General features: G+C 36.9%; 3 protein-coding genes across 17 annotated transcripts; all 3 read left to right on the top strand.

Annotated features, from left to right (window-relative positions):
- Nucleotides 1–737: 737 nt before the first annotated feature.
- On the top strand, nucleotides 738–4,020 carry LOC108622758 (cytochrome P450 4C1). Of its 3 annotated transcripts, none has more exons than XM_026811749.1 (12): nucleotides 738–1,221; nucleotides 1,309–1,418; nucleotides 1,542–1,635; nucleotides 1,985–2,170; nucleotides 2,276–2,369; nucleotides 2,442–2,544; nucleotides 2,615–2,717; nucleotides 2,788–2,894; nucleotides 2,970–3,038; nucleotides 3,100–3,268; nucleotides 3,344–3,523; nucleotides 3,571–3,711. In XM_026811749.1, the coding sequence occupies exons 1-12, from the start codon at nucleotides 1,068–1,070 to the stop codon at nucleotides 3,609–3,611; spliced, it is 1,410 nt and encodes a 469-aa protein (XP_026667550.1). In that variant the 5' UTR covers nucleotides 738–1,067; the 3' UTR covers nucleotides 3,612–3,711. The 3 variants fall into 3 exon arrangements, with proteins under 3 accessions (XP_026667550.1, NP_001352264.1, XP_026667551.1); NM_001365335.1 differs by having other exon boundaries at nucleotides 839–1,221; nucleotides 3,585–3,861; XM_026811750.1 differs by having other exon boundaries at nucleotides 1,159–1,226; nucleotides 3,585–4,020.
- A 1,305-nt stretch (nucleotides 4,021–5,325) lies between these two features.
- Nucleotides 5,326–8,713, top strand: LOC113464078 (cytochrome P450 4C1-like). 4 transcript variants are annotated; one of them, XM_026811927.1, is made up of 13 exons: nucleotides 5,326–5,342; nucleotides 5,649–5,947; nucleotides 6,036–6,145; nucleotides 6,277–6,370; nucleotides 6,703–6,888; nucleotides 6,994–7,087; nucleotides 7,160–7,262; nucleotides 7,337–7,436; nucleotides 7,510–7,616; nucleotides 7,691–7,759; nucleotides 7,841–8,009; nucleotides 8,085–8,264; nucleotides 8,327–8,713. In XM_026811927.1, exons 2-13 carry the CDS (start codon nucleotides 5,794–5,796, stop codon nucleotides 8,494–8,496), a joined length of 1,536 nt encoding a protein of 511 aa, XP_026667728.1. In that variant the 5' UTR covers nucleotides 5,326–5,342; nucleotides 5,649–5,793; the 3' UTR covers nucleotides 8,497–8,713. The 4 variants fall into 4 exon arrangements, with proteins under 4 accessions (XP_026667728.1, XP_026667717.1, XP_026667732.1 ...); XM_026811916.1 differs by lacking the exon at nucleotides 5,326–5,342 and adding an exon at nucleotides 5,349–5,563; XM_026811931.1 differs by lacking the exon at nucleotides 5,326–5,342 and having other exon boundaries at nucleotides 5,349–5,947; nucleotides 7,841–7,895.
- Nucleotides 8,714–9,927: 1,214 nt separating this feature from the next.
- On the top strand, nucleotides 9,928–18,688 carry Sara (Smad anchor for receptor activation). Of its 10 annotated transcripts, none has more exons than XM_026811771.1 (16): nucleotides 9,944–10,017; nucleotides 10,161–10,230; nucleotides 10,316–10,566; nucleotides 10,808–10,928; nucleotides 11,084–13,291; nucleotides 13,356–13,435; nucleotides 14,623–14,800; nucleotides 15,262–15,480; nucleotides 15,544–15,666; nucleotides 15,737–15,901; nucleotides 15,979–16,138; nucleotides 16,215–16,630; nucleotides 16,701–16,944; nucleotides 17,013–17,133; nucleotides 17,272–17,433; nucleotides 17,507–18,688. In XM_026811771.1, the coding sequence occupies exons 3-16, from the start codon at nucleotides 10,552–10,554 to the stop codon at nucleotides 17,660–17,662; spliced, it is 4,368 nt and encodes a 1,455-aa protein (XP_026667572.1). In that variant the 5' UTR covers nucleotides 9,944–10,017; nucleotides 10,161–10,230; nucleotides 10,316–10,551; the 3' UTR covers nucleotides 17,663–18,688. The 10 variants fall into 10 exon arrangements, with proteins under 10 accessions (XP_017876583.1, XP_017876593.1, XP_017876602.1 ...); XM_026811775.1 differs by having other exon boundaries at nucleotides 10,310–10,566; XM_026811773.1 differs by having other exon boundaries at nucleotides 10,303–10,566.
- The last annotated feature ends 126 nt before the right edge of the window (nucleotides 18,689–18,814 follow it).

Raw genomic sequence — 18,814 nt, 5'->3', positions numbered from 1 at the left:
AGCCAATACATCCTTAAACTATGTCAATATTAACTTGAGTGTTAAATTTAAATTGTAGTATGATGTTCATTGAAGAAAGTACATACTAAAAACTACAATAGAAGACAAAAACTAAAGTACAGCAATTCAAAGGGATCTTTGATTTGCCTTAATATTGTCGGAGTGTAATAATTATGTCAGGCACCTACGCATAATATTAAATAATTATACCACATGAAATTGGAGGCAGAAATATAGAAAAATTAATCGTAAATCGAAGAACATTCTTATATGTAGTAAGAGACTATTTATATCCTGTCAGATTCTGTGAAAATATTTTCCAACGGAAGCTACTTATCAGGCCTTTAAAAAAATGCACTTTTATGTCTACTCTTCATTACGCATCAATGTATGTATTTATGTTTACATAGTATGTCCATGCATTATGATGATGTACTAGCTAGCCCTGGGTGTCGACCGTATCAAGAAAATATCATTAGTGTAAGCAGGATTTCCACAGATAATTACAATTATTAATCTCGTGCGCACAAAAAATTAATAGAAATTTGTTCAATCTTTCGTTATAAGTTCATCTAAACATCTAAAATAAAATATCAAGTCAAGGCTGAAGATCTTCTTCTATCTCTGTCCGCCAGACGGTTACCAATCCATAAAGTGAAGTTCAGTCATTTCATCAGAGTTGCGTTTATATTGTATTGAGAGTCTGCTTCCAATTGCGTGCTTCATTTGCGATAACAATATTTATATCCTCGCAAAGTTTTGAAATTCACTTCAGTGTGCAAATATATAAGCTCTGACAGCTAACATTAATTTCTGCATACGGGCAGAGACACAAGTATTCGTTGACATTTAATAATATTCGAAGCAGTACTCTCTTTCATAATCTATTTTATTAATTAATTTCTTCGTTCTAACATACAAGTTATCCGAAGAGTGGAAAGTTCATGAAGCACTTAAACAGTTGACGTATTTTGTGAACAACTCTCTACTTTTAAATAGCGCCTTATTCATTCGAGTGATCGTGAATTCTCCAAAAGCTATAAAAAAATATAAAGAAAACTGAAGAAATGATTACCACGATTCTATTGTTAGTACTTCTCGCGATCTGTTTACATTACTACCTGCTGCATTTCGGAAAATATGGGAAAATAATTAACTTGATACCGGGCCCACAGCCTAAGCTGATTTTTGGAAACCTTCTATTTTTTCACGTTTCACTAGGTAAAGTACGATAGCATTAACGAATGCGTATTAAAAACATATTCAAGTTGGATCTCGCAGCTATTCAATTTGTTCGGGCCATTGCAGCTGAGCTATGGAAGGATATAAGGAAACTGAACAACCAGTACTATCCCATATCCAGGCTCTGGGGGCTTTGGGAAGCTTTTATAAATATCCGTCATCCGGATGACATTGAGGTAGCAGTAATTCGATCATATGAAAATGTTGAACCGGGATTATTAACAGACGTATCAGTAAAATCATTAATCTCTCAATGGCTAATTGCAAACTGAATTCCTTTCATTGTTTTCATCACCCAGATAGTCATAGGACAATCCAGATTCCTTCACAAGAGCAATACTATTTATAGAATAATGTTACCATGGTTCGGCACCGGACTTCTTACCAGTACAGGTAATTCCCCTTAGAAAATATTTAAAAATACGCTAAACCACAGACGTGTAATCGAAATTACAATTCGCAGCGGCTAGTTAGATATAGTATACTTATTTTTCATTTTTCATACGCAGTATAAACATCATGTATTGACTGCGAATTTGTTTAGTCTATACAACTGTTAAAATATTCCGATATATTATAATTTCGCAAGATACGGAGACTAGATTCTAGACAACGAACATTTTGTTCATTATGTAACATGAACTATCTCTCGTTTTTTTGTTAAGCGAAAACAAATAAATACGGGATATGCTAAATAAAAATGCAATAAAAGAGGCGCGATTATCGTTCGATTTACATATAGATCGCAAGTGGCAGACTCGCAGGAAGATACTAACTCCTGCCTTTCACTTCAATATGCTCCGGGAATTTACGGACGTTTTCATCCAAGAAGGGGAACGGTTGGTCGGAAAACTAAAGAGCGAAGGAAGGCCTGTTGTTAAAGATCTGAAGATGTTGATCAGCGAGCACACTTTGAATATTATTTGTGGTAAATCAAAATGAATTCGTATTCTTAATTGTTGGTCAATTGAATTTTTTGACTGAGAGACAATACTCGAAGAATGTAGTAACAGCTGCTTGATACTTCCTTTAGAAACTGCAATGGGAACGTCTCTTATTGATAAAGGAGACTTTCAATTTAAATATCGCAAAGCCGTGCACGATGTGGGAAACAGTATGCTGTATAGGTAAAGAATGTGAATGCGCTCTCTTGTGTACCATAAAGTACGCAAACGATATTCGGATGTCTCTATTTATAGATTATTTAGACCATGGTTGTGCATCGACTTTGTCTTCTTCCTTACTCCTGTAGGGATGCTACAGTCTAGACTACTCAAAATATTACATGGTTTTACGAAACAGGTAGCGGCATGATTTTTATTTCGAATACTTAAAATATCAGTGGTGCAATATGGGACCTAATATATTACAGATCATTAAAGAACGAAAGGAGTACCACGATAAAACCAACGTACGATATCTAGCTGATTTGGACGGCAATGCGAACGAAGAAACTGATGACATGACATGCAGTAGTGCGTTATGCAAACGATTAATCGTATTTAACTACTGGTACTTACGACTTAAATGTTTGTTTGCTTACAGTTCGCAAAAAGAGGCTTGCCATGCTCGATTTACTTTTATCGGCTCATCGACACAATCTAATAGACGACGAAGGCATTAGAGAAGAAGTCGATACGTTTATGTTCAGAGTGCGTTTGCGCCTTTCAAACAAAATTATCTTTATCACAATAGACTTTGTATTCTACTTTTGCAATTTTCAACAGGGACACGATACTACGGCTATATCCATTTGTTTCACTATAATGCTTTTGGCTGAACATTCACAGATTCAGGTAACTTCTCAAACGGAGTATAAAGGGAAACGTTTAATCCATTTCGCGACAACGTTCTCAGGATCGAGCCAGAACTGAGGTGAAAGAGGTAATGGAAGCGAGCAACGGGAAGCTAAGTATGTCTGATCTTCAAAAATTACCGTATCTCGAAATGTGCATCAAGGAGTCGCTAAGACTTTATCCAAGTGTGCCTTTGATATCCCGTGCTCCAGAGGAGGACGTGACGTTAAGTACGCGTCGAAATCTCTTCTACAGTTTCTTATTTTCGGTTTATTAGATAACCGCGAATCTTGTGCTATTTTTAGGTAATTATCTAGTACCTGCTCACAGTACAGTGTCCGTGCACATATACGATACTCACAGAGACCCGACGTTCTGGCCAAACCCGGACGTCTTTGATCCGGAACGGTTCACGCCTGAAAATTGTCGTGGACGACACCCGTACTCGTACATACCTTTCAGCGCCGGCCCAAGGAACTGTATCGGTAAGGAAACTGATTAAGAAAAACATTCGGGAATGTAGTTAAAAAAGTTGAATTTCTACAGGGCAAAAATTCGCCATGTTGGAACTGAAAGCAACCATGGCATACCTCTTGTTTAATTTCATTTTCGAGCCCATAGACTATCTTAAAGACGTCATTCTTTTACCAGACCTTGTTTTACAAACGGAACATTCTCTGCGAACTAAGTTCGTTCCGCTGCAGGTTGCTAGTTGATAAACGTCACGAAATGAGTATTTAGTACAGGATTCGGATTTGGTTGATTCGTTTTATTTGTAAGGACATGATAAAAGAGTTAAGTTGACGGTCATTTCTAATAGACGAATAATGTGAAGAGAGTTAAGTTGACGATCATTTTTAATAGATGAAGTAGGATTATAATGTACAGATACAAAATTTATATTCTGAGCAGATAGTTTGCTAGATAAAATGTTAATCACGCACTAAAAAATGAATTAAGAATAAAAACGATACACAATTAACGAGTTATTTTCTTACCTTCATCATCGTCATCGTCGCCTCCTTCCTCTCCTTTACCTAATCGCTTATCGGTTAGTCGTTTACCTAATTTACGATCATAGAATTATTTAATTATAGTTATGTCTTCTGCAGATGTGGCATACATAGAATAGAAATTCTTAAAAGCTACACGATGTTTTTTTCTCTTTACTTTGTGTGAAAATAAGGACACTTAAGTATTGGAAGTGAAGAAGCGCGGAGCGGCCCGAAGACAAGGAGCCGTCAGGTAGCAACATGCCCGTCGATTACCGTGTATCCTTATGTACACGTAAATTCGACAATTTGAAGTTGTTTTGTTAATATAATTGTACTTCTTGCAACTTATCAATGGTTTAAGATTATTTCATAATCACGATTCTCCCACCGTTCTGCGAAGCAATCGTATTCATCATTTCTGCAGGCATGCAGCAGCTATACATATGTATGGTATTAAACAATTATACAACATGAAATTGGAAGTAGAAATATGTATAGACAAATCAATCGTAAATCGAAAAACATTCTTATATGTAGTAAGAGACTATTTATATGCTGTCGGATTCTGTGAAAGTACTTTCCGACGAAGGCTACTTATCAGGCCAAAGAAAACATGCACTGCTATGTCTTTACTTTCTTAACTTAAGGAGGTTCTACCGCTAATGGATTAAACATTCAGAAGTTGATGTAAATTTACACACTCGTCAATAATACCTTCATAAAGGTACAGTCAAATTTTGGTGAAGTTTCAGAGCTCCAAAACTGAGAAATAAATTATTACACTTTTCCAATTTTTACATTGACTCTTATGGAAAGACACGTTATTTTCGTAATATCTAATGAACAAACATTGAGATTACTTTGAAAAAATTTGTAGTGATAGAGAAGTAAATAAAGAAGATATAGCTGCTTCGAAGAATGTAGTTCAGAGCTTAGAACAATTATTAAAAATAAATAAGAGAGTATGATTTTCATCGAGGATTGAACTTCAGAAGATTTGACTACGTCGCACTCCGTAGACGCATACTCGGGCATACGCTATCTCTCTCACTCAGCTCAGCAGTCAGTCACAATACAGAGTATACGTATAATAACATACAGCGCGGTGTTGTCAAATTTTCGAGTCGGACTACGGAAGTCAAGCACACGCCGCTAGCTATCAGACAGCAGTACAGCTTTGACTAGCTATGTATCGGTAGAACCTCCTTAAATAATGTGCGTAGTTATCTTCACATAGTATGTTATTATGATTATATAATTAATTAAAAAAGAGGACCAGCTAGCACTGTGCGACGACGGTATCTAGAAAGTAGCAGACTCAGATAATTATAATTATTATATTATGTATATTTACGAATTAACAGGAAACGGCTCAGCAGTGTTAACTCTTATCTAATCAGTTTTTGCTTCAAATCTATCCGTCATAACAATATTTAAATCTACGCAGAGTTTCGAAATTTACTTCAGTATAAATACTTATATTCGCTCTGGCAGACAACATTAATTTCGTACACGGGTAGAGAAACAAGTGTCCGTTGACATTTAATAATATTCGAAATCGTGCTCTTCTTAATAATCTATTTTATTAATTAATTTTTTCGTTTTAACATATAAGGTGACCGAAGAGTTGAAAGTTCATGAAGCACTTAAACAGTTGACGTATTTTGTGAACAATTATCTACTTTTAAATAGCGCCTTATTCATTCGAGTGTTCGTGAATTCTCCGAAAGCTATAAAGAAATATAAAGAAAACTCAAGAAATGATTACCACGATTTTATTGCTAATACTTCTCGCGATCTGTTTTCATTACTACCTGCTGCATTTCGGTAAATATGGGAGGGTAATTAACTTGATACCTGGCCCACAGCCTCTGCCCATTTTTGGAGACCTTCTAGATTTTTGCATTTCACCATGTAAGATACGTTTGCATTAACGAATACGTGTAAAAAAGAATATTCAAGTCGCATCTCGCAACTTTTCAATTTGTTCGGACCATTGCAGCTAAGTTATGGGAGCATTTAAGGAAACTGAACAAGCAGTACTATCCCATATTCAAGTTCTGGAACGGTTGGGAAGCTTACATAAATATTCGCCATCCGGACGACATCGAGGTAGCAAAAATTCAATTATACAAAAATATTGTACCAGTATTATTGATAAATGTATCAGTAAAATGATTAATGTCTCAATGACTAGTTGCAAACTGAATTCCTGTGATCATTTCATTGTTTTCATCACGTAGACAGTCATAGGACAACCTAGATTCATTCAGAAGAGTAATGCTGTATATGGACTAATGTTACCATGGTTAAGCACCGGACTTCTTACCAGTGCAGGTAATTCCCTTTCGAAAATATTTAAAAGACGTCTAACAGAAATTCCAATTTGCAGCGGCAACTGAGATATATACTTATCTTTAATTTTTCATACGCAGATATGAAAATGATGTAATAATTAAGAATTTGGTTTATCTTCACAACTATTAAAATATTCCGAGATGTTATACTTTCGCAAAATACGGAGACTAAACTCTAGATAATGAACTTTTTATTAATTATGTACTGTGAAGTATATCTCGTTTTTTTGTTAAGCAAAAACAAATAAATACGGGATATGCTAAATAAAAATGCAGTAAAACAGGCGCGATTATCGTTCGATTTACATATAGGTCGCAAGTGGCAGACTCGCAGGAAGATACTAACACCTGCCTTTCATTTCAATATGCTTCGGGAATTTACGGACGTTTTCATCCAAGAAGGGGAACGGTTGGTCGGAAAACTAAAGAGCGAAGGAAGGCCTGTTGTTAAAGATCTGAAGATGTTGATCAGCGAGCACACTTTGAATATTATTTGTGGTAAATCAAAATGAATTCGTATTCTTAATTGTTGGTCAATTGAATTTTTTGACTGAGAGACAATACTCAAAGAATGTAGTAAGAGCTGCTTGATACTTCCTTTAGAAACTGCAATGGGGACGTCTCTTATTGATAAAGGAGACTTTCAATATAAATATCGCAAAGCCGTGCACAAAGTGGGAATCACTATAATGCATAGGTAAAGAATTTGAATGCGCTCTCCTCTGTATCATAAAGTACGCAAACGATATTCGGATGTTTCTTTTTATAGATTATTTAGACCATGGTTGTACATCGACTTTGTCTTCTTCCTTACTCCTGTAGGGATGCTACAGTCTAGACTACTGAAAATATTACATGGCTTTACGAAACAGGTTGCGGCACGATTTTTATTTCGAATACTTAAAATATCAGTGGTGCAATATGGGACCTAATATACATATTACAGATCATTAAAGAACGAAAGGAGTACCACGAGAAGACCAACGGTCGCTATCTAGCTGATTTCGACGGCAATGCGAACGAAGAGACTGATGAGATGACATGCAGTAATGCGTTATGCAAACGATTAATCGTATTTAACTACTGGTACTTACGACTTAAATGTTTGTTTGCTTACAGTTCGCAAAAAAAGGCTTGCCATGCTCGATTTACTTTTATCGGCTCATCGACACAATCTAATAGACGACGAAGGCATTAGAGAAGAAGTCGACACGTTTATGTTCAAGGTGCGTTTGCGTCTTGGAAACAAAATTATCTTTATCAAAACAGACTTCGTATCCAATTTTGCAATTTTCAACAGGGACACGATACCACGGCTGCATCCTTATGTTTCACTATAATGCTTTTGGCTGAACACCCACAGATTCAGGTAACTGTCCAAACGAAGAATAAACGAAAAACGAAGAATAAACGAAAAAACGTTTAATACATTTTACGATAACGTTCTAAGGGTCGAGCCAGAGCTGAGGTGAAAGAGATAATGGAATCGTGCAACGGAAAGCTAGGTATGACTGAGCTTCAAAAATTAACGTATCTCGAAATGTGCATCAAGGAGTCGCTAAGACTTTATCCAAGTGTGCCTTTGATATCCCGTGCTCCAGAGGAGGACGTGACGTTAAGTACGCGTCGAAATCTCTTCTACAGTTTCTTATTTTTGATTTATTAAAAACCGAGAATCTTTTGCTATTTTTCAGGTAATTATCTAGTACCTGCCCACACTGTAGTGAATGTGTACATATACGATAGTCATAGAAACCCGAAATTCTGGCCAAATCCAGATGTCTTTGATCCGGAACGGTTCACGCCTGAAAATTGTCATGGACGACACCCGTACTCGTACATACCTTTCAGCGCCGGTCCAAGGAATTGTATCGGTAAGGAAGCGGATTGAGGAAAAACATTTGGGAATGTAATTAAAGATGTTGAATTTCTACAGGGCAAAAATTCGCCATGTTGGAACTGAAAGCAACCATGGCATACCTCTTGTTTAATTTCATTTTCGAGCCTGTAGATTATCTTAAAGACGTCATTTTTGTACAAGATCTTATTCTACAAACGGAACATTCTCTTCGAACTAAGTTCGTTCCGCTGCAGGTCGCTAGTTGATAAACGACACGAGATGAGCAATTAGTACAGGATTCGGATTTATTTGTAGGAAGCACGATAAAGGAAGTGAGCTAAGTTAACGATCATTCTTAACGGATGAAATAGGAAAACAATGTACACATACAGAATTTACATTCCCAGTCGTCGAAAGTTCGCTACATATAATGTTGATCTTTTAGTGAAAGATGAATTAAAAATAAAAATGATATACACTTAACGAGTTCATTTGTTACCTTCATCGTCATCATCATCGCCTCCTTCCTTTCATTTACCTAATCACTTATCAGATAGCCATTTACCTAATTTACGATGGTTGAATTACTTAATTACTGCGCTCGCGGTCTCGGGATGAAGAAACTGGAAGAAACCCTTTCGTTCTTATCATATACACTATAGATGGGCAGCAGTCGCCTTAAGGAGGATTCCCACTAATCGGCAATAGTCGGTGTAATTCTGATTAAGAAATTAATGGAAACGAAATTTGGCATTCTTATTTCGCTATACTTGACCAAACATGATCTAAAGCATCGATCACGCATTACGCATTTTCGAGTCTAATTTATTGTAGAAATGCATAATTCTGATTAATAAATTAATAGAAATGCATCTTAAAATTTTTATTTCGCGATCCTTGAATAAATATAATCCAAAGCAGCGATCATGCATTACTTTGTTCGGTAAAACTACCGAAGCGGAAAACGAAAACATAACATTGTCTACATGAACATCTATTGAAATCAATTTCCTCTGTTTCTAATTTATTCATCTCTAATTTATTGTAAATATATTGAATAATTCTGATTAATATATTAACCCCTTGAACGACAATTTATTTTCAGTCATCACTTGAAAAAGAGGAAAGTTTATGACGAGCTGGACTCGTCATTTCCGTTCAAGGGATTAATGGAAATGAATATTAGCATTTTTATTTCGTGTTCCTTGACCAAATGACTAATGCCTGTTTTCGAAGTACAATTCTTGTCGACGAAAACCGTCGAGCAATAGCTCATTCTCCTTACGCTTGTTACGATGGAATCACTGGTAATTTTCTCTCTGTCGATAATTCAAGCAGCCGCCTGAAGTTGGTTCGATGTAGTCGATAGTATCAGAGATTTGACTAAAAGTACCGTTGGCTACTATCGACTAAATCGATAGATTTCAGTCGATGGTGCCCATCACTATAGTCGGTGTCGGTCTTATTTAAGTCTAGGGGAAACATAATTAGGAAAAAATCACTACAATAGATCTATGAACTCAAAATATTTTCCAGAAAATGAGGGACAATATTTTTTAGAAAGTAAGATTGATTTTGGTAATCAGGGGTTGATGAAAGTTTTGCTACTGCACATTTAAATATTTTTCAAGAAAATAAATTAATTATATATCATGCATGCTGTTGCCTAGAGACATATTTCTGTCTCATCTCTATCCTAACTACTACCCGAGGTCAGAAACGAGATAGAATAAGTCTTCTCCAGGCAAACAATAAGTGCACGTGAGTTTGCGTCATCACAGAATCAAGTGCGTTGTTATAATAATTTTTATAGTAAAACGAGAAGTGTTGAACAACAGGCTCCTAAAGATTTGTTCTTAAAAAGTGGCGCGTTGGAAAATTATTTACGTGGATAATACTGACTTATATGAAAACGAAATTACTGTTGCAGAGATAGATATTTCTGTTTCATCTCTATCTTAACTGAGACGGAATGAGACGGAGTAAGTCCTCTTCCTAGAGTAAGTTCCCCTGTACGTTTATATATAGCGAGTGTCACTCCATAGTATATAAGTATATGATGTATATATAAGGTCTAAGTTACAGAGGCGGAGAATGACAGTTCCATGGGCAAGTAGTGTACGTAAGTGTACGGAGTATGTGCGAGTACTTATCGCGCTGTCAATTAATCCACGTGATGGTCGAAAATTGATGGTTACTTTCATAATTTTTGCGTTCCGTTCCATCGAACGTGACTCGGAGTTATTTGATTCCCGAGTTCCTCGCTCGGTGTCATGACTGGGTGTCATGGACAATGAAGGGAAACCGATTCGCGTGGATATATGCACGAACCGGAGGTACCTAAGCACAAAGTGAATTTCTATCGTTACGCGGCTATGACCCGTTTCTCGTGAGGGAGTGTTCCTCGAGATAATTGTAGAATGCCCCACGATTAACGCGACGACGTGTTTACCGTTCGACGATTTCGTGTTTAAAGACTGTCGCTCGACGAACAGTGCAGCGGGAAATTCTAAAATTACGTCATTATCATTCCATTCCGACGGATACCATTAATGGAATCGTATTTACCATTATCAGAAGTTGGATAGAGAATGCTTATTAAATGACCTCACACTCCCCGTGACCAACATTAACGACGCGATGGAAAAATTCGCTATCGATTTGGACAAAGTTCTGGACGATTTCGAATTTAATGAAGGTAAAAGACTGTCATTTTACTGTCAAATCTATCGGTGATTCAATGTGGTTCAAGGATCGCAACTTGAATCTCCCGGTAGCACAAACGCTCACAATAGAATCAGTTTTGTTATGTATTTTATGTATAATTATCAGTGCAATGTATTCACTTTCTAGATTGTGCAGAGCAAATAGCATCTGTGAATCCCTCGACAAACAATGCGTCATCATCTTCTGTCAAATGTACTTTGGAGCCGTCAACATTGAAAAGTTATAATTACCTCCTAATAGAGCCAAAAAAAGCGAATAAGGAATTCGACGTTATATTACCAGTGGACAGAACCAAAGATTCACAGCAGATAAGCACAAGGAATAAATGTGTCAGTGAACACGATGCGATCCCTGACAATTTCAATCACAGCGCAGAGAACACCACAATACAAACTACAGATGTTAATCAATTTTATCCAGAAGATAGCACAAACGATAACAAGTTGATACATAAACAGTCCATCTCGTCGTACGAGTCTGAACAGGTCCCACTGACCGTCTACAATGACATATCTCAAAAATACATGCAGAAACAACAGAATGGCAACAATAGCCCAAAGATTGACAATAGGTACGACAAGAAGCTGAATCAATTCAACCTGAAGCCTAGTGTTAGCAACGTCTTCAGCAGTCTGAACGAGTACATCAACACTCCACCAGGAAGCTCGGATTGTATTCGTTCTATGTTAGATGAGCAAGAGATACAATCTAATTTAGAGCCGAAATCCATTTATCATGGGAATGAAGTACCTCAGTTAATCCAGAGCACTAGTAAAGATAGCGATAAGATTATAGTGCTTAAACAGATAATTGATGTAGCTGATTCAACTAGAGAAGCGTCTGGTCCTATACATGTCGCAGTGCCAGTACCATTACCATTAGCTTTACCTGTCCCATATGAATCTAATATAAAGGAAGACGTTGCAAAGAACGTAACGAATCTCGAATCGTTAGAAGGTGAGGAGCGTCCGAAAAGCATTGAGGTACAGGAAGTTTGCACAGGATTGGATAATAAAACGGAAATTAAAAATGAGAACGTTATTGACTATAATTGTGATGCAGCTAAAGAAAATGACTCCAGATTTGAGTGTGGTTCCATTCAAGATTTTAGTTCTGAGAATAAGGTGAAGGAAAATGAGGAACAAACAAGAAAGGAAAACACAGATGCATTTAAGGAACACGAGAACAGTTCGAATCCGAAACAGATTGGATTTAGTAATATCAGTGATATATCAGAAGATGAGTTGACTAAATATTTAACTGAGTTGGAGGAGGAAGAGAAATTAAAAGAAAGTTGTAATAAACAGGAGAATATCGTGAATAAATCGCAGAATGATTCTCATAATGAAAAGGATGAGAATAAGCAAAGTTTTCATATTTTTTCAAGTACCGTCATAGAACCTTCGAATATGCTAGAATCTGAATTAAATGAAAGGGAGGAAAGCGTTTCGATAGTTGAATGTAAAAACGAGGAAAAAAATGAAGAAACGTTGAACGACGCTTCGGAGCAGCAAAATGTACAACGCGATGATCAAGTAAAGGAAGATAAACATATTTTAAATACTTTAAGTAGCAAAGAATTGAAATTGGCGCATGCAGTTAACGCGGATAGACAGGAGAAGATAAAGTTAGAAGGCGAATGCGTGGCTAATGTAAAAAGTGTTAAAGACAGCCAGGAGCATTCGATGTACAGTAGTTTAAATATTAATCAGGGATCATTGAATAACGGTAAAACCGAGCTGAAAGAGGAGGAAGGAAGTACCGATCAGGCTAGCGAATTGAAAAAGGCTTGCGACATTGATAACGAAGAGAAAAATGCAATAACATCTGATCTGAAAGTGTTCGGTGATAAGACAAAGCGCAACGATGATGTAATGTCCACGTCTGTAAATATTTCCGCGAGACCAAATGCATGCGATACTGGCGATGAATTGGAGAAGCCTGTTCGCCCACAAACGTTGGATATTGTTCTAACGAACAATAGCAATGAAAACCAGCCGCTTGGTTCTACAAGCGACACACCGTCGAGTCAAGTACAGCCGGATGCCGACGCTACGAAGGAGGAGCAGGGATCTTCGCCGGATATCTTAGAGAATTCGATATCGGAATCCGGCTCGGTTTTGGGGAAGCAACCGCCGTTCTGGGTGCCCGATAGCTACGCGCCCAGCTGCATGCTCTGTGATGTTAAATTTACAGTACTGAAAAGGCGACATCATTGCCGTGCATGTGGCAAGGTGTTGTGCAACAAATGTTGCAACATGAAATATAAATTACAATACCAAGGGAACATCGATTCGCGCGTCTGCGTTCCTTGTTACCAGCTTCTTACTAAAGGTAATTACCTCGGTTTGTACGATCTACTTCTTAAAGTACGGAGGACCTGTATTTTGTTTTCTAGCCGAAACGGAACAAAATGTGGGGGAATGGTCGTCTGGTTATTCAACTTGCATACATAATAATGATATCAATTCACCTCAGGTATGTTGAGTACTATTTTACAAAAGATTGTCCTGAATTTTCTTTAGATTGTACATTCCATTAATAAAAAGTTAAACTTCTAAGGGAGAAAGCGCTTTGAGTGTTCACCGATTCTTCTTTAACGAAGTTTTCCCATTTTCTAAAGCATCGAATGAAGTACCGAAACTGTTTTGAATTAACAAAAGCATATTGATTAGCGTGAACGTAACACTTTCAGAGCTTTCTTCGATATCACTATTTATATACCAATAATGAATAGTATACATAGCTTGCCACGTTTCTTTGATTTTGATATAGCATTGAACGAATTACCTACAACTGTTTATAAATCTTTTGTTTCATTAATCCTATTCAGTTGTTTGTGAAAATAACAACATAAAATATTATGCTGTTAAATTCATATGAATTTACAATGTATACTTAATTAATTTTTGTTCAATTAAACAATTTCTTAATCTGTAATATGGAAAACAGCACATTTACAATGGAACCTTGTAAGACACACCAATATTTTATACTTGATACATCGTACTATATATTTTACTAATTCATTTTTATTTATATAACACGTGAGCGTAAATTTCAATAAATTCGACTTTGTAAATTAGATACTAAGCTTTATGATCACCTATAACAACTTGTTGAATACTTCCACGTTATTATTTGAGACTAATTTCGACAATTTCTGACAGAAGTTCTATTATGATTTATTTGTATAAAGCAATCAATTTTATACTTTCTCGCAGCGTTGTGTTCCCTGTACATACAATAGATACTTATTTTGCATCGTAAAAGCATGTGTTTGAATAGTAGCATTACTTGTGAAAATTTACCTCGCCTGCTTTAACTTCTAATAGTAGTTAAAATCTAGTAAATACAGAGAGTAAGTTGTACATTTGTTGATAATAGCTGCTTGATATTCTGCATTTGATTTCATTGAAGTACATTCTTTACTACTCTCTTGAGTTTTCTTTTTTTTAAATGAAAGTTCTTTTTAATTATGAAAGGATCTTAATAGATAATTTGTAGAGAGAGAGTTATGAACCAAACTAGAAGAGCACAATGATACTACCTTGACAAAGTTTAATCAATAAACTATGCTACACTTTATTTGATTTGCATGATCTGTACTTATTGGATAAAAAAGTTAGATGTAAATGTTCGGAGTATTCGACAAATGGTTATAGGGGAGACAGCCTAATCCAAATAATCCCATGGAGTACTGTTCAACTATACCACCCTTGCAACAGTTAGCCGGCGGACTGCCTCCACCTCCAACCGTCATGGTACCAGTCGGAGTCCTTAAAAGGGAGGGCGGCACGAAAAATCGGCCTGAGATCTCGAAATCTGTTATGTTCAGTGATGGTAGGTAAAAAGAACTCTTCATATTGTAATGATATTTGGATTTGTGGCAATAAAAAAGAAACGAAATGCGCGTCTAAAAATGGATTGGCGTGTTGGATTTTCTTACAAGTTAATGTGCTTCTTTTAAAAATCTCTTACAAACGATTTGCAATTTGATTTTATTTGAAAAGACTTTACTTTTGCTTGAACATGAGGACTTTGCTTTGCACTGTTAAGAGAGCTTTCTGGCGATTAATGATTGACATGAGAAAAATGATGCGACGATTTGAAATACTTTACTCTTTAACACACACACACACACACCCTGCTCTTGTGTCTTTGGTTTTTTCAGTTGAATTGAATCTCTCCTACGTCCAAGTGCATTATTACTTTTTTATTTCCCTTTAAGATATCTCACCCCTTTCACCGGACCCGTTCCCTCCTGTTTGTTTTGGTTTTATGCACCTCTAACTAAAACACAGGAATAAGGCCTGGCTGTGACCTGACAGAACTAGACATGTCCTGGGACTTGAGACCGCCGTACCGGAAGTCAGGGAGCAAGAGGATACCGACGCCCGGCTCCTCCGTACCAAGTACATCAATCAAGAAGCAAAACCTACCACGTATGGACCCGAGCACTGACAGCTACGTACCGCAAGATCCTAATGCTCTCCCGCCAACCGTAACGATACACAAAGGACGTGAGTAACGAATCTCATCCCGCAAACGATTTATTGTTAAATATAATTTCTCTAAAAATCCAGAGGTATCGTATCATGCTGTCACGGACGAGGATCTCCTTTACAAAATGCTGAAGAACGAATGTGAGCCGCCTGTTATGTTTGCGATCAATCGGAATCTGTATGCATACGTAAAAATAGTAACTCGTAAGTGAAATGAGATAAAGTTCGCTTTAATAAAAGCGAGCGCAAGTTTAATTGAACTAATTAATTTCAGTGAACTGCTGCGTGAATAAGACATGTTGGAACGTAACGTCCAAAGGATTGGACTGCGTTGGTCAAGATGAAATTATACTATTAATCGAAGTACTGCCTGAGGAAACCCGGGTTCCCAAGGATCTCCTCCTTTTTATCAACCAGTTATTCCTCGAAGCTACCAAAGGTACTTTACTCTAAGTAATTTATTTTTACTTTTAACTAATCTAATAACAATTTCATTAATTTGCAATTCCACTATAGGGAATACCGTGACCGAGCTGGGATTCTCGATATACCAAGGAGGAAATTTTATGGATTCTCGTGAACACGCGGGATTCTTATTTATACGCCAGACATTGCAGTGCTTACAAAAAATCATATTACCACCCGCGCCTTACTTATTCGGTCTTTTAGTTCACAGGTTCGTTTTCTCAAGTCTACAATTCATACTTTATATTTATTGTATTTTTGCTCGAGCATGTATCTTCGCTCTTCAGGTGGGAAACTCCATGGGCAAAGGTATTCCCTTTGCGCCTGGTTCTACGTTTGGGAGCGGAGTACCGTTATTATCCTTGCCCGCTATTTTCCGTACGCTTCCGGGACGCGTTGTATTTCGAAATAGGACACACGGTGATGAAGGTTCTAGCAGATTTCCGAAACTTTGCGTATACGTTACCAGGCGTGAGGGGTCTTACCATTCATTTGAGGAATAGAATGACGGACGTGATGTTCCCGAGGAATCGATACGATCAAGTGATCAAAGGATTGAACAATTCGAATGATCACGTATTAGCGTACGCTTCGAATTTTAGCATCGCCGCCGATTCGCATCTGGTTTGCATACAAACGAACACCGGCGACGAAAGCACTTATCAAACGCAGGCAATAAGCATCAACAATAATCCGAGAACGAGTATGTACCACGAATTAGGCGTCAAACCTATTTTCTCTTCGATTAATTTCAAACAATTCTATGAACACAGTAACGGGTACGAGCTTTATCGTCATTAACGGCGCGTTAAAATCGTCGATGGGTCTATCTGCGAAGTCGAGCATAGTCGAGGACGGATTGATGGTAGAGATAATGCCGGAGAAAATGGAAGCGTTAAAGGCGGCGTTGAAGAATATGCAAGATTTCTCTATTGGCTGCGGACGACAAGGTGCACCCGAGCCAGATGAAACTGTGAATATAAAGTGGGTCGGGAACGATGTACAGTTTAACGTAGGGTGAGTATTCTTATCACGACATCGATTAATGAGTTTTCTGGATCAAATATTTAATTGTCTGATTTCAGAGTTAAGAGTCCCATCGACGGGCAACCGATGGACGGCGTCCCTTCGATCAGAGTTCATAATGGTATCGATTACAAGGGAACGAGTAGATTTATCCGTTGGACGGAAGTATTTATTATCAATGTACGTTTCCGGCGTTACGTTGAGATCTGTTTTGAAAATCGGGCACGAACTTTCGCACGAATAATATACTACTAATATGATTGTGATTCTCTGGTATACATGTAATTTAATTTTATTATTATTTCATTAAATTTAAAGTCTGATGATCATCCGAATGGAGTTTACGACCCGGTGGATATAAATAAATTATCAGGGAACATAGCGAAGGCGACGTGTACAGCTTTAGTCAAACTGTTGGATCTGCTAGCGAACGCTGGGTTAACGAAACTTGCTGTAAGGACAACCATCCATCCTGATAACGTAAGTGCGCCGTATCAGTAGGAATAAGAGATTCGGAGAGAATAGAAATCTAATTGAATCCTAATGACACCAGGTGGGTTACGAGGCTGGTAGCGAAGGTATGAAATTGCCACCGATCTACATGAACAGTTTGGACAACGAATTGATTCAAGTGTTACATAAAGCAGCGCAGAATAGCCAAGACACACATACTGTACTTGAATTAATTTTTTACATACTCGACGATTGAGAACACCCACACCCGCTCAACTTGCTTTGTTAACGCGATAGAAATACGAAGATCGCGATGTTTGTACACCCTCGAAATGTACAATTAAAGGACACGTGGAACCATTGAAAATAAGTCGATCTTTTTAGGAGCGGAAAATATTTTCTATCCGTCTAACTAATAATCTTAATAGATTTAAAGCAAAGGAGCGGAGTTATCGTTACGATGATATATCGAATCACGTTCATATATGATTCTATAAGAAGGAATATCCTGTTCAAAGCTGAACAATGAAATTCACTTAACATTCTGTTAGCTTTAATACTTTGGGTTCTGGAACTCACATATGGTTTTCGCCTTTTTATAGAGAACGGGGACGCCGGCGGTAGATCACATTTTTGTATATTATATATAGATATAAATTTTATAAAGGAGGAACATAGATGGGAAATTTTTTGCGACTAAAATCAAAATGAAGTACCATTATTTGTTATCGTGTAAATATGTTTGTTTTGTTGTTATCCGTGTAATATGTGTATAACGATGGTTGATAGTATTTTTTTGTCGAGAGAATATTAAAGTATTAATCTAATAAATTGAAAGATTATTATTCATCTTTTTGTACAGTATTAACGAAAGGAATCTTTTAATTTTAAGGAGCAATTCCTTTTTATATTCGCGCATTAACACGTATACACGTTAAATACTTTTAATGTAGTAGTTAGAAAATCGTTATATTCTAATCAAGGATTTGAGGTTTAAAGCTAATTTAAGTATCACGACACAGGGGATCGTCTAATTTGTTTCAATGTGATTGTTATCGTCGTACACTGGAAATGAAATCGTCCATAGAATTCTTTTATGCTTAGCTTTGTCCTGCTCTGTGATTTTTCTATCGAATTTTTCTATTACGAGGTCGATTAAAAAAAACAAGACTACAATAGAAGGATTCTAAATATGAAGATCTAATGCAAGTAGGTTTATATAGTTACTAATGACACTGTGTAAATATGTACAAAACTGAGGATTATACTAAAAAAAAACTTATCAGTCGTCGCAAAAATTTATCGTTTACGTTATATCATTCTGATCTTATGTTTTAATTTTCTACCCTGACAAGCTCCATATGGATACTCCAGTTTTATATTTGTTCTATACGTTAGAATTTTACGG

The sequence above is a fragment of the Ceratina calcarata genome, unplaced genomic scaffold (genome assembly GCF_001652005.2).
Source record: "Ceratina calcarata isolate Rehan_Ccalc_2016 unplaced genomic scaffold, ASM165200v1 scaffold114, whole genome shotgun sequence".
In the NCBI taxonomy this organism is placed as follows: domain Eukaryota; kingdom Metazoa; phylum Arthropoda; class Insecta; order Hymenoptera; family Apidae; genus Ceratina; species Ceratina calcarata.
The sequence above is the reverse complement of the archived record's forward strand: the minus strand, read 5'-3'. Positions and strand labels throughout refer to the sequence as shown.

Coding starts and splice junctions, on each gene's coding strand:
- LOC108622758 (NM_001365335.1), top strand. CDS start 1,068: ATGATTACCACGATTCTATTGTTAGTACTTCTCGCGATCTGTTTACAT. Junction 1,419..1,541: donor GTCATCCGGATGACATTGAG/GTAGCAGTAATT, acceptor TTCATCACCCAG/ATAGTCATAGGACAATCCAG. Junction 3,269..3,343: donor AGAGGAGGACGTGACGTTAA/GTACGCGTCGAA, acceptor TGCTATTTTTAG/GTAATTATCTAGTACCTGCT.
- LOC113464078 (XM_026811927.1), top strand. CDS start 5,794: ATGATTACCACGATTTTATTGCTAATACTTCTCGCGATCTGTTTTCAT. Junction 6,371..6,702: donor CGGACTTCTTACCAGTGCAG/GTAATTCCCTTT, acceptor ATTTACATATAG/GTCGCAAGTGGCAGACTCGC. Junction 6,889..6,993: donor CACTTTGAATATTATTTGTG/GTAAATCAAAAT, acceptor TACTTCCTTTAG/AAACTGCAATGGGGACGTCT.
- Sara (XM_018021094.2), top strand. Junction 14,801..15,261: donor ATCTGTTATGTTCAGTGATG/GTAGGTAAAAAG, acceptor ACTAAAACACAG/GAATAAGGCCTGGCTGTGAC. Junction 15,667..15,736: donor ATACGTAAAAATAGTAACTC/GTAAGTGAAATG, acceptor AATTAATTTCAG/TGAACTGCTGCGTGAATAAG.